The sequence below is a fragment of the Pollicipes pollicipes genome, unplaced genomic scaffold (assembly GCF_011947565.3).
Source record: "Pollicipes pollicipes isolate AB1234 unplaced genomic scaffold, Ppol_2.1 Scaffold_2555;HRSCAF=2994_pilon_pilon_pilon, whole genome shotgun sequence".
Taxonomy (NCBI): Eukaryota; Metazoa; Arthropoda; class Thecostraca; order Pollicipedomorpha; family Pollicipedidae; genus Pollicipes; species Pollicipes pollicipes.
The window spans coordinates 46,653,132-46,667,497 of NW_023596136.1; the positions used below are offsets into that span (position 1 = coordinate 46,653,132).

The window sequence follows — 14,366 nt, forward strand, 5'->3', positions numbered from 1 at the left end:
CGGGTAAAAGCTACGCTGGCTATAAATAGCATGTTTGACACGGAAACGATGCGGAATCATTATTACTGTTCCATGTACTCATTTGTTCCATTCCCCCCTGAACTTTGTTCCCAAATTGGTTTGCTGCTGCACGCAAGCGGTTTTAAGCTAAATCTTCACGATCATTACGAAAAGCGACGGCCATAATGTTCCGACGACGCCTCCTTTCACCGCAGCCAAAGCGGCGACATGGTCGTCTCCATTAGCACCCTCATTACCGGTCTATTACGTAATCAGTACTGCAATCGGACCGTCCCTTGGGCTGCCTTTTGACTTCCGCTCAGTTATCTTTGCAGATGACTGTGCAGATTTCTCGAGGGAGGCCGTGCTCTACGGCGCTAAATGCGAAACAAAGCGTGTCTCCTGTATCGCACATATAAATGAGTCTCTCTTAGGCCAGTTCCCAGCATTTCAGAGCCTCACGTCCTGTTTCTTGTCTCACTGAGGTGCGGGGATCCCGCGTAGCCATCTTTGAGCTGATGTAGAGCATCAGTTTGTCATGTGGTTCCTTGATTCGATCCTTCGAAGACCAGTGGGGGTCACAGCCGTTCTTCCAATGGGACTCCGACCGCCATACATGTTCATCGATGCGGCTGTCACTCTGCGTGCCCACTCTGGTCGCTTGATTAATCCCGGAGTGCCCGAGTCGGTCTCCGCTGGCACCCGGAGTGCCTTAGTCGACGACCGACGGTTAGCCGACGAGGTTAGGTTAGGTTAGGTTAGGTTAGGTTAGGTTAGGTTAGGTTAGGTTAGGTGAGGTTAGGTTAGGTTAGGTTAGGTTAGGTTAGGTTAGGTTAGGTTAGGTTAGGTTAGGTTAGGTTAGGTTAGGTTAGGTTAGGTTAGGTTAGGTTAGGTTAGGTTAGGTTAGGTTAGGTTAGGTTAGGTTAGGTTAGGTTAGGCTGTCCCCGGAGTGCGCGAGCCGATTGCACCGGCACCCAGTGCAGCCGCCAATGACGGCGCCCTGGGTGTCGGCGTCGACCCGCTCTGACGTGCCTCGTCTCCGTCCGCAGCAGCCGCCTGGAGGAGTCGTTCGAGGCCCCCGGCACGCCCGTCTCCACCGTGGTCAACATGTTCTCGTCGGAGGCGGCGCACACGCCCGCCGGGCAGGACGTGATCGAGGTCCAGATCCTGCCGCAGGACAACTGGGCCGACAACACCACCGCCGTCACCGGCAACACGTCCGACGTGTCCACCTCGCTCGACGACTTCGGCCGCTTCTACCGCGACCCGGAGCACACGCTCAGCTTCCAGTGCCAGCGCTACCTGGGCACCACGCTGGCCGGTGTCATCAGCCTCTTCGCCTTCCTCTCGCCCGTCGCCATGGTCATCATCCCCAAGACGAGCCTGCTGGGGCTGAAGCAGGCGCAGCTGCAATGCGGCGCCGAGTGTGACGGCACGCTCATCTCCTTCGCCTTCAAGCTGGTGATCCTGCTGGGCGGCACGTGGGCGCTGTTCCTGCGGCCGCCGCGGGCCACCATGCCCCGCATCTTCACCTTCCGCGCCGTCGTGCTCGTGCTCGTGTTCGTCTTCACGTTCAGCTACTGGCTCTTCTTCTTCGTGCGCGTTCTGGAGGAGCGCGCCGAGATCCGCTACTACACGATCGTGGTGTTCGCGGGCAGCCTGGTGGACGCGCTGCTGTGGATCCACTACCTGGCGGTGCTGCTGCTGGAACTGCGGCACGCGCAGCCCCAGTACGCCGTGCGCGTGGTGCGCAGCCCCGACGGCCAGTCGCGCCTCTACCCGCTCGGCCGGCTGAGCATCCAGCGCGCGGCGGTGCACATCCTGGAGCGGTACTACACTGACTTCCCCGTGTACAACCCCTACCTGGAGCGGCTGCCGACCAAGGCGTCCCGCAAACCCAGCGTCACCAGCTACAAGTACTACGACGTCGACGGCTCGACGGCGGGCTCGGCGCTGCAGGTGGGTCAGAGGCCGGTCGGCGTCCGCGCCGGCGATGGCGGCGGGCTCGGCGCTGCGGGTGGGTCGGAGGCCGGTCGGTGTCCGTGCCGGCGCCGGCGATGGTGGCGGGCTGCGCTCGGGAGACAGCGCTATTTTTGGAATAACTGCCCTGACGATCGGTTCGTTAAGCAATTTGATAGCATGGGTAGCATCTAAAATGCTGGACGTCGTCGTCAGTTGTGGCAAGCTAAGCCAGTGAAAATTTAAAGTTTCCTGCGGCTTGAGTGAACCCCGAACCCTTCTTCCACCGATTGGTTCATCCTACTGGCGGTTTCGCGGAAGCCGTGGCGTTAAAGGTGGCGTCAAAGGTGTCACAGCTTTGAAAAGAAAATTGAAGTGTGCATGGTCCCATCGCTATGAACGCGTAAAAATGCACCACTAAGTCGTACGAACTTAACAGAAAAACAAACACCACTTGCCAGAGTCGTATGTTCTCACTTTGTGGTCACCGCCAGTGGAGAGAGGGCCTCTGGCAATCGCCATGCACGTCTTTGACCCCGACGCAGCGCGCCGTTGCACCTTAAAGGGCTGCGAAGGTGGACTTTCTCTGTTCTCAAGATGCAGATCTGGCAACAAATACCGTGACTCCATGCTCTGTACATTGCCGCCAGAGGGAGACGCTATCGCGGTGTCATGGCGCTACATGTCATGGGACATTATGTCGCCAACATTTTTCTCGCTGGGCTGGAACTGCACTAGTGGTGTGCTTACATGGCCGGGCCCTCGCGCAGCAGGCAACGACTCCATGTCAAAGCCTCCTCTGCGAACGCTAGCAGGAGTTCCTTTTTCAATACACTTGTTTGGCTCTGTATGAGACTAAGTGATACGGTGCAACTATTGGAGAAGAACCCCGCGTGCGCCCTAATCCATTAAGAGATATCTCGACCGATTCGTAGAAAGCGGGCTGCATAAGTGGCATCGCGAGGAGCAAGTTGAATCGGCCCGCTGAATGCCATCCACCGCTTTCGCTCGGCTCCCGTTCATAAAAACCAGTTTGTTGAGATGGCGCCAGTTAGCGCCGTCCCAATCCGGCGCGATACGCGCTCCGATAGTCGCATTGATTAATGGTCCGTGAGAGAGGGGATAGTCATCGCGCGGCCGCGTAACCAGAGCCGCCAGGGCGAGGCCGGCGCGGCTCCTGTGTCGCGCCGGGCGGCGGGCCCGCGCCCGCCGCTGCTCGTCCGTCAGGGCCCCGCGCACGCGGCTCCACCGTGCGAACCCCCAGTGTCCCCAGCGTGACGCGAACACACTAAATCAGCTCCGAGCAGCGGCGGCGCGGGCCGCGACCCGACGACCTCCCCGCAATAAAGCGACGCTTCACCCCGGCCGGCTGGCGCGGCGCCGCGCCCACGATCGGACCGGCCGGCCGGCTGGCTGGCGGTGGAGAGGCGCTCGGGTGGAAAACGCAGAGGAAAGCTGGCGTGGGAAGCGGCGGGACGGAAACCCTTCGCTGTAGGCGTGTTGACGTCAGGGCTGTTTCAATGAAGGGTGGTGTGAACGCTGTCACACTGTCTTGTCCGTGCATGGTCTGTCGGCACGGCGCGGCCGGTCACCGCCGGTCACGCCTGGCAGACCCTGGTCTGGTCTGGCGGCGCGCCGTCCGACCGTCCAGCCGCCGGTCACGCCTGGCAGACCCTGGCCTGGTCTGGCGGCGCGCCGTCCGGCCGTCCAGTTGCCGGTCTGGTGGCGCCGTCCCGACCCCGTCCGCCAACGAGAGACGTGACGGGACTTTATCGGCGCCCGTCGCCCTCTCGCGGGAGGCGGTGGCACGCGCTGATGGCCCCGAGCGAGACAAAGCCGGGCTGACACGCAGGGATCGGTCAGCTTCCCCTGCGCGCCGCTGCTCTCGCGGGACCGGGGAGAGGGAGAGGGTAGTTGGGTTTTATGACCGCTTTTCCGCGAAATGAGAAAATGCGATGCAGCCGGGTGCTCTAAGGCCGCGCGACTGGTGGCGCTTCGCTTTGTCTGTCAGGAGTATCGATGGTGGAAGGGGTGGAGACGTGGGCGTGAACGCGGTAACGAGCTCCTGAAATATATCATTTTTAATGAGCGGTTAGTAACTTGTGCTTGGACCTCACAGATGCTGCTTCCCATTTACCGCAGCGAGCCGTCTCATTGTCTGGGCGGTCTGGACGCTGGGCGTGCCGCTCCGGAAACAGCGTCGAACCGACTAAAAACTGCCGCTGATGACCACTCGAGAGCGTCCGGGGACCGCCGATCTCGCGAGGGCCGGTAACGAGCCGGCCGCCGCGGGAGCCCGGCGCCACCTGGCGTAACTGGCGCGTCACGACTTCCCACGCCGACCGGTCACGTGACGCCACGGCCGGCCGCGCCCAGCGGTCACGTGACCGGCCGGCTCCGATGGCCGGCAGCCGGCCGGCGCCGTACTGGTCTGTAATTGAGTGGCTGGACCGGGCCGGGCCGTGTTGGCGCTCGGACGGCTGCGTTTTTGTCCGTAATTAAGGACAGGAACGCGGGCGACGCATCACCGGCCGGCGCGGGCGTGCCTGCACGCGCGCTCCGTGCACAGGGCCCACGGTCGGGCGGAAAAACTGGCCGGCCGGCCGGCGCCGCCGCCTTGCTGTCAATCAGGCGGCGAGCTTTGACTGGCCGCTCGGGAGCCGCCCGGCGGCCGTGCGCGCCATCTGTTGAGAGCTGTTTTGTCACGGTTGGGTGAGCGGCCGACTTTGGCCGGGCGGCTTTGTTGAAGATGGAAGTACTTTCCTCGTTGCTCAGGAAAAGTTCGCCTTTGCGCGGGACTCGCCGGAGCCAGCTGATCATTACACCGGCCGTTCCAGTCGCTGTGTCAGCGTTGGATGCTGAGGCGGGGGATCAGGGCTGTACTCGCAGTAACTCATGGGTAGTCGGCTGGGGCGTGAGTCACCGTGCCGATCTGACAGGGGGTGCGAAGAGCCATTCCCAGCTTTCGTGATCGGGGGGATTCAGGGAAGCAGCCAAGAAGGGGGTGGGGACCTCACGCGGCTTTTGTCTCGCCTCCGACAGGGCACGGCGCGTTTTTCACCTATTTACTAGTGAATCTACTGCCACAATCTGGAAACTGCGAAAGCCATTTTGGTTTTGCATCTCATTGACTAACATGGGCAGTGCCATTTCGCACCTAACAACGGTTATCTGTGGTCATGGTCGGGGAATAGACAAGAACATGTGCACAGTTCGGAGCTGAGGCAATTGTCTTCGACGTCAGGGCTTACCAACTTTGATAACCCTTTGGTATATTGAGTACTGTTAAGTATTGCACCTCTTGCTACGTTACGTCCTGCACATCACGCGCTGTGCCTTTTAGCACTCGTGGTGTTCATGGTCCGTCCACAGTGCGTATCACTGTGATGAAGCTGGGACTCGATCCTAAATGACTTCTAGCTCCTACCCCCGTCATACTTCCTGGCCGCACCCGTAAGAGGATCGTCAGTCGCCGGTCGGAAGACGCCCACATAGTACATGAGCGACAAAAAACGAGTCTTCTGGAGCTACGAGACAGACTGGGTGCTCTCTGATTCCTGACGCAGATGGTGGAGGCTTCACCATGTGTACTTACTCTTGCGTCGGTGGGCGGATGTCTAAAGCTACCGCGTGCTGCACTACGGATTGACAGTACGTTCCTCGCGGCTCACGTGCCCTGCTAGCTTCCGCGGCGTGAATACACATACTTTTGGGCCGCACCAGCGTTTGGTTCTCTAGTGGTCCTTGGGCTGATAGAAACGCTCATAGAAACGTTAACAGAATACTCACATGTTATTCTGGTGTTGCCACTAAAGCTGCTGTTAAGTGTTAGTTCTAATACGCATTAATGACCATAGCTGGCCTTTTTTGTTCCGGAAAGCTGGTTATGTGACGGGGTCAACGACATGTACACGTCAATCGAAAACGCGCTTTCTTTTTGTTGATGCCTGCTTCGCAAAACAACACCGCGAGATTCCAATGCCAACCAGCCGACTGGTGACGGCGAAGCCTGACATGTTGTTAATTGGCTCGAACGCAGGTTTGAGACTAAGAGCTGCCCAGACGAGTTTTTAGTGACATGATCGTGTTACGGTCATTGCCATTTCATCACATAGGCACATGCCTGCTTGTTTATCCTACCAATATGAAGTCGTGCTCAGCGACGGGTTTCTTGTTTATCTTGATTTGAATGAAGCGGGTTTCGTGTTTAGATGAGGTTTTGGTGGAGCACTGGTATCGGACATGTCATGATTCACAGCAGAGCACAGAAACGCTCGACAATTTCTTGCGATATCATGTCTTATCAAAGACATCAATGCTGCGGCGGCTCATCATTCCGTGGGGAGCGCCATCGCTGAAGCTCGCTTTCCCACCGCCGGCAGCAGTTTTCCATGTGTGAATCACCTTGGTAATGGTGGGAACGGGCGGTGACCAGGTGGTGACTGATGGGACCAGGTGGGACCCGTGGCGCCGGGACGAGCGGTGATTGGCTGCCGACGGGCGTCTGACCTCGGGGCCCGTGGCCAGCGTCTGACCCCGCAAGTTCAGGGTCACCTCGCCGGCCTGCTCTGAAGCGAAGACCCGACCCTACACCGATGCGAATATTAGAGATGATGATGCCATTCATTGCTGCTTCCGAATTACCCATGTGCGCCGTTACACCTCAGTATAAGTGAGTTATTCGGTCGTAATGTCTGAGAAGCAGACTAGACGTGCAGATAATCTCGGTTCTTAGAAGACGAATTAACGGAACAAGCTGGTGATCAGGCGCTTCGTTCTGACAGAGCTCCCCGGAGGACGACTGATCAATTAACACCTGACGTATCATCACGTCCGCCGTTTCCGTACTTAATTTGTACGACAGCCTGGCACTGTGCTACCGCGCGCTGAACGGCCACGATCTCACGCGGTGTGGCGATGCCGCGATGCCACCACACACGTGGACGACACGCTCACCGCGGACGTGGCGAAGACAGGGTCCACCCGGTCGTCCACGGGTGTGGTGGAGACAGGGTCCACCCGGTCGTCCACGGGTGTGGTGGAGACGGGGTCCAGCCGTGGCCCAGTCATCCGCTCCCCAGCTCCAGACGTGCATCTCCCAGGGCCGCCCCGGGACGCCCGATCCGGCATAGCGCCTCGTTGCGGCCGCGTCTAGTGGCGTCGTAACCGGTCTGGAACGACCCGGGCCGGCCGAGGCGCCGCCTGCGGCCCAGGCGTTACGGCGCTCCTGGAAAGCGGGGCAGGCGTGCCGACCACCGCCAGTCCACTGACCAACTGCCGGCGGTGGAGCCGAGCCGAGCCGAGCCGAGCCGAGCCGAGCCGAGCCGAGCCGAGCCGAGCCGAGCCGAGCCGAGCCGAGCCGAGCCGAACCGATCCGAGCCGAGCCGAGCCGAGCCGAGCCGAGCCGAGCCGAGCCGAGCCGAGCCGAGCCGAGCCGAGCCGAGCCGAGCCGAGCCGAGCCGAGCCGAGCCGAGCCCAGCCCAGCCCAGCCCAGCCCAGCCCAGCCGAGCCGAGCCGAGCCGAACCGAGCCGAGCCGAGCCGAGCCGAGCCGAGCCGGGCCGAGCCGAGCCGGGCCGAGCCGGGCCGAGCTGGGCCGAGCCGAGCCGAAGCCAGGGAGGAGGTGAACGTGGTGACGAGGGACGACAGAATGTGGCCAGATTTGTCAGAGACTCGTGCCGAACGGTTAGCACTGGTGGCTGCCTAACAGAGCTTATTACTCTTGTCTTGTCGTGTCATGAGCCCACCACACAGTGAGTGCCTCAGTATATCTCAGCGGGCGGCTTCCTCAGCGGTGGTAGTCACGTGTCGATCGTAGGTGCTTGTAGGTACATATCAGCAGCAACGTAACCACATCTTCATTGTTATGGGACCCACGTCCCGTTTGTGTGTCATTTGATGTGGCCAAAGTACACAACTTTCTCGATCTGCCCAACAGTTTTTGGGGTCGAGACCCGCCGATCCCAGTGGTGGATAGCACACGCAGCTAGGCTACCGCTGACCCCAGGATATGGAACAAGTACCTGGAGGGTTGGCAGGTACTGACTTTAGCTCGCACTCGGCCATCCCGTCCTGACCTCCTAAACTGTACTCTTGATGGTCGGCTGTAACCCACCTCGCGGTCGTACCCCCCCCCCCCCCGCCCTTTGGCGGTCGACTGTACCCCACCTCGCGGCGTAGGGGCGAATTTTACAGGGAGGATTTACTGTGCAATGCACATCATGTAACGTTTGGCCTATCAGTGTGCAAGGTGATTTACATGAATGTATTTTGGTCATGCACTAGCAACCATTTGATGATTAACGACCTTTCATGATGAATTACCTGGGCTTTGGTCTTGATTGTAGGTGTTCCCAAACTTTCAGCGTAGCCAGGCCGCCCGTGCCAACCACGAGGTCCTAAATGAAAATAATGTTCCCCTCACCTGCTGCGAAATGTTGCTACTTTAGACCGATGCTCACATATATCATCGCATCGTCACGTGACTTCGTAAATGCAGAGCATTGGACGCATGTTGAGATTAATGACCGGCCATTTAATTCAACTTCACGACGTTTATCTTTGCTGTGGCCATTACTGGATTTCTCTTTTAATCATGGCGGGATCTAGCACGCAAACATCAGTGAAAGTGTTGCGCATGCTGCATGATTTACATCTTCCCAGCCAACGCTTCCTTGCCCTCTGAAGAATTATACCTCCGACGTAACTGATGTATCGAAGCTGGCCGGCCGGCTCGACGCGCGGTTCATTGCCTGATAAAAACCGCCGGCCGCATGACAAACGTGGCCATTACAAAGGTCTTTTAGCCGATGTGTACGCGCCTACCTGATTGCTCACACAAATCATGCTTGTGCGTACGTGCGTAGTAATTGTAATTGCCATTATGCTCTCTGAAACGCTCCGTTGGGGTCGAAGTGCATTACTGAGTTGCAGAGGTGTACGCAGGGTTTCACAATGGGGTGCACAACTAAAAAATGCGCACTGAAAACCACATTAGAACGTCGTACGCGTGCGAAAGCTCTTACGTGTCGTAAAACAATATCACTTCTCGATCCGGTTATTTCTATGTGTCCTGTTGAAATCTTTAACTGGACATTTAGTCACGCACACTTAATACATGATGCAAATTTTTGAAGGGGTGGGGGTACGCGCCCCTTGGGGCTACCATGTGCGTACACCCCTGGCGAATTGGCTGCATATGCTTTAGGTTAATGAAGGATTTGTTGGGGGTGATGCCAACATCACCGCCCGACACGGCAGCAATTACTTCTAAACACATATGATTTATGCATTAAATGCGATGTGGCAATGACGTGGTCATGTGCCAACAGCCACCTCAGAATTAAATGCTATATCTCAATATAAACGGACATTGTCTTAGGCTGAACCGCCTCGGGATAATTTTCAAAGGCTAGAATAATCAAAATGTTTCTGTGAGTCGGCTAGTACAGAAATAAGCACATGATTCGTGAGGGCTTCACAAACTGTTGTTGATGGATGTATGTTGTGCTGCGCGACATGGGAGCTCCTGGGTCGCGATTTCAGAGCCACGCGCGACTTACGCTCTAGTTTTACCCAACCTGGCCTTACGTATTTGAATTCCTCTAGCTTATATGGCCCAGTTCAGCCTGGTGAGTTTAACTGTGGTCTGAGTCCATTAGGGCGTATGACATGAACTAGTACAGGCCACCATGTGTGACCCTGACCTCATCCAGGGTGACGCATACTGTCGTGACCTGACCCGATTGGTTTTGATCCTGGTTTTTGTGCACTGGTCAGTGCACGCTTCCGTTACTTGTGCCGCGACGTGGTGCGCGACACCATGACCCGCCTCTCACGATGCTGTGAATCATACCACGGCGATCTGATCTCTGGTGGCGTGCTGCACCGTTCTGTGACCTGACCTGACCTGACCTGACCTGACCCTGTTGCAGTCGCCGTCGCGGATCATCCCGGCCAACCGGCGTAAGGACGCCTCTCATAACGAACGCTTCTACGAGGAGCACGAGTACGAGCGGCGGGTGAAGAAGCGCCGCTCCCGTCTGGTGACGGCCGCCGAGGAGGCCTTCACCCACATCCGCCGGCTCAAGGAGCAGCAGGGTACGTCACGGTGGGCTCAGCCGCGGGGGCGGCGATGACTTTCGGCAGAAAGGAGAAAACGGACGGGCCGCGGGGAGAGTGTGCCTGAAAAGTGACGTGGGTGTGTTTAGGTATGCTGATAGAGGGTGTCATGGACATTTGGGGGGGGGGGGAGATGGCGAGAGGAGTTAGCGCGGCACTTGTGTGGCTGCTCGCTTTTACCCTGTGATTATTCCATATGCTGCGCTGGTAGAGGTTAATTTTTTCGTCGGTATTTTCAAGCCAGAGGTTTTATAAGTCCCGGCTCCTGTTTTGCTACCGATGTCAACTCCGGGTCCATTGTTCCGTGAGTCAAAGGACATGTTTTTATTGCAGGGTATTAAGTGCCGAACGCTGTATCAGCTGAATGTACCTAGAGTGAGGAGCCCGGGGACAAGGGCCGAAGGAAACTGAGCTGGACGTTAGCTTTGTTCGATGCAGTCATCCCACACGGCTGACTCATTTGCTAGCTTGGCTCCCTGGCCAGCTTTGCGTAGGGGTGGGCAGTTGGCACATGCTGTTGCCACAATAAGACACCAAAAAACGCGAGTTAGCTACGCTAGCTTGCGCTCAGTCATGACTCCCCTCCGACGCCAGATTGGACCTGGCCGGAAAAATCGTCCGCGGCTTACGACTCAGGTCTTTGCGAGCACGCCTGCAGGCGGTCATGTTACAGCCGTTTTGCGATCCCCAATTTGGCGCGCGGTACGCCCGCTGTCGGCAAGCATGCGCCCTGGAACTACAACAGCGTCGGCTGTTGTTGTCACTTCGCTGCACTGGACGGTCGGATGAGAGAGGCTTCAGGTTGCAGCTGGGAGATGACGGCCCAGAGGTGCGGGGTTCGATTCCCAGCGGTGCCCACCCTTCCTGCCAGGGCGAGAGGCGGGGACGCCACACAGCCTTCGCAGCTGAGTGCGCCGTACGGCTCCGATGACAGACCCAATGGTGGCTGCCGACATCAGCAAGGTGTCCAGCCACGGGCGTGCCGCCTTGTGAGCCGGCCGTGCCAGCGGAGGGCTGACCTTACCGCCCGTCGGCACGGCACGCGATGAACTTCACCCTCGCGAGACACTGCCAAATACCGCCTTTGATCCCACATCGCGGAAGTGGGTAAAATTTTGATTAGCATCGGGAAGACGCGTAAAATGATAACATTAGTGTGTCAAAGCGTAGAACAAGATATTCCCCATCAGAAAAGCATGCCGAGCTGTTCCCGCTTTCCACTGAGCGGCGTTGGCAGCCCAGGTCGCGACAGTCGCCGCCATACGAGGTGAGGCCGGCGCCTCAGCGACGTGGGAGGTCTGTCAACGACAACTGCTCATCGCTGCATGCTCGGAGATGCCGTGCGACAAAGAAGGAAAAAACCGCCAGATTGTATCGTGGGTTCTGCAAAGTAAATGTGCACGTGATGGATCGGTTTTCAAACTATATAGCTGTTTCCTGTTCACGGAACGATGCAGTTTCGGCCGTCCCGGCTGGAAACTTGACAAAAACTGCGTTAATGAAGAGAAATGGTCGTCAGTCATGGTTTTTCTTGATGCAAACGCCGCCAATAAGACACACCAAATGGAATATGACAATCAAAAAATGTTTTTGATATCCATAAGGGGACATGCACATTACTAGCTTTCTGCTGTCACCGCAAACAGACGCAATGGCATATTGTGCTGAATTAAGCTAGTATACGATGACATAAAGTTGGACTGTGTTATGTCCGGATACGACGGTAATATTCTGCCCCCGTTTTGATTAAACCGATGTAGTGGAATAGTTTGCTACACCTCGCTGTTCAAAAGAAAATAATAAAAGCTGTTTTAATAAACCTTTGCTGTCATCTCATTGCATACATTGCACACAGCTACCTAAATACGTAAAGAATGCATGTCTTCCAGAGGTTCGGTTATTATTTATGCTGGACCTGTTAGCACTCGTCCCTTCACCGGTCATTTCCTGAAGTCTCGATATATTTGCTGATGCGTTTGAGCATAACAGGGCAGACCCAGGGTCGCTATGGGGCTATGACCCCCTTGGACATGCGTAGCAATACCATGGAGATGTTTAGTTCTGGGGCCCGACAAATCCACGAGTATCTAGAGAGACTTTGGGTGACCAAGGTGGTGAGATCAATCCCAGTCGCCTCACCTCATCCTACCTGCTCGGCCATCCACCGGGCGGGCCTCCGTCGCTCACCTCCTCGGCTCGGGCGGCCACCCCGGCCTCTGTCAGCGGCTGCTTTACAAACCGTCCAACAAAGGGGGTGCTGTCGCGCGCGCACCGGTCTGCCGTCGTGCACGATGCTAATGCGCGAGCCCGTTCTGATATTCCACGCCTGTGAAGCCGCCGTCACTGAGCGTGGCGATTAAAACGGCGGCTCCGTCATCGCGCGAGGAAGTACGCGCTCGACACAAGCGCGCGCACGGGTAGAACATGCGGTCCATTGTGCTCACCTTGCAAAGATGTGGGCATGTGACTGGCTGAGCTTTGAGTGCTGCGCGCTCGGCGGTCGTTTCAGTGGTGAATAGGATTAGCTCGAGCACTGGAATCCCTGCTGCGCGGGCATCGGGCGCGCCCAGGGGTACACTCTCTGGCAGCGTGCGCGGTGCTGCTTTGTGCCGCCCCGGCTGATTGTTCGTGCCCTGCACTGCGGGCGTGGCGCCGATTAGGTGACGGTACGGTTCATTTTCTCGGCGCTCTGCGGGGCTCAGATCCAGGGCATTGGAACCTCGCCCGGGAGGAATGTGGTCACGATCCGCGGCCTTGGCCCAGCGCAGCAAAGCGATCAGTTGTATCTGCAAAGTGCAGCAGACTATCTCTAATACGTGATTAACAAGCGTGCGAGTATCAGAAGTGATTCATCGGCCGCGCACGAGCATCAGTGGTTAATCTCCACGCTGGCTGGCGCGAATCGAGGCGACGGTCTGGTTTTGTCGGCTCCGCCTACGGGACCGGACCGCGTACGGGCCCACGCGCTCACCGCCTCCGGACGTGCGCCCATGGCTCCGCGTCCGTCAGCCGGAGGCGATCGCGGGCGCTGCTCGAGTTCAGACGCCGCGCCGGGGGCCACCCGGGCCGGTACGGTCTCCGACAGAGGGGCCGGTCACGCGCGGCCCGCCCGCCAGCGGAGCGGCGGCGAGCGGCGGGCAGCGCGGCCTGCAACCGCGACCTGCAGAGAGGCGGCCAATTACGCGGCCGGCGAGACTCTGAGTCAGCCCGCCCGGGAGGGCCGGCTGCGAGGCTTAACAAGCTCCGGCCGGCCGGTGACCTGAGGTCACTGGCCGACCTTAGGTCCGGGGTGGTGCCAGACGTGTCACGCGGAGGTCTGGGACGGGGTCAGGGATAGGTCAAGTGTTGCGGTCGAGGCGGAACCTCGAGTTGGAAAAGACGGCTGTCTGAAAGATTGGTGCAGGATTGTTCGTGATCTTGGGATGATGGTCATGTGACAGTGTTTGAGGGTATTTTAAGACTCAGCAGAAGTGTGCATTTAGCAATTAATGCCTCACCACTGGAGTTCAATGTGGTCAATCTACTCCCATTGTATCCTGAATAGTTGTCGGATCTTGGCGATGTAACAATATTGGTAGATGTTTTAGCCTCCAGGATTTGTCAATGGTGTCTGTTTAAACGTACGTGCTACGCCACTAGAGTTCAGTTTGGTCAACCCACTTTGATCGCATCTTGGGTGGTTGTTAGATGCTGCAAGTCGCCGTTCAGCTGTGGCGGCATCATTCAATCTTGCATCCCAGGCTAATCAAAGTGACTCAGGCATGATACGTTGTTTGAAAAGAGGTGCTCTGCCTCTGGACACTGGAGATACCAGTGAATGATGTTGTTGAGGTCAGTTATTCTTTGTTCGCGTAGAACGCTGATATTTTCCTCATTCGTCGGACATGCAAATGTTGTGCGGTCGTTCCACTGGAGAGCTGCCGGGGCTAACGTTGTGAAGGTAACCATTCCAGAAGATATTGCGATGTGGCTTGTTTTTCAGTTTGGCCGCGTGTTTTGGTTGGTCGAGACGCGCCAGTCAGGGAATCCCTGTCAGGGAAGCGGCAGGGGATCTCTGCGTCTCGGTCTTGACCGATCAAGGCTCTCTTGGGCGACAGTCCCCGACCTGCGTCTTACTGCGCACAGTCAAACCTTGCCGTCCAAGCGTGCATAAGACATTCAATTATAACTCGAGCCTGTGCGCGAGACTTAGTCCTACCAAAAACTACCGGAAGCCGACCGGAAATAAACACAATGTTCGCTGAAATATGAGCTCGGTCCGGCCACATGGAAGGCAGACACTCCTCTC

At 57.4% G+C, this 14,366-nt stretch overlaps 1 protein-coding gene across 1 annotated transcript in view; it reads left to right on the forward strand.

The window, feature by feature from the left end:
* The window catches only part of LOC119102655 (vang-like protein 2-B), a 39,679-nt gene that overhangs the window by 20,834 nt on the left and 4,479 nt on the right, over positions 1–14,366 (forward strand). Inside the window, exons 3-4 of the mRNA XM_037226118.1 lie at positions 1,050–1,959; positions 9,892–10,057. Of these exons, the coding sequence (XP_037082013.1) occupies positions 1,050–1,959; positions 9,892–10,057 (1,076 nt within the window). The remainder of the gene's footprint in view (positions 1–1,049; positions 1,960–9,891; positions 10,058–14,366) is intronic.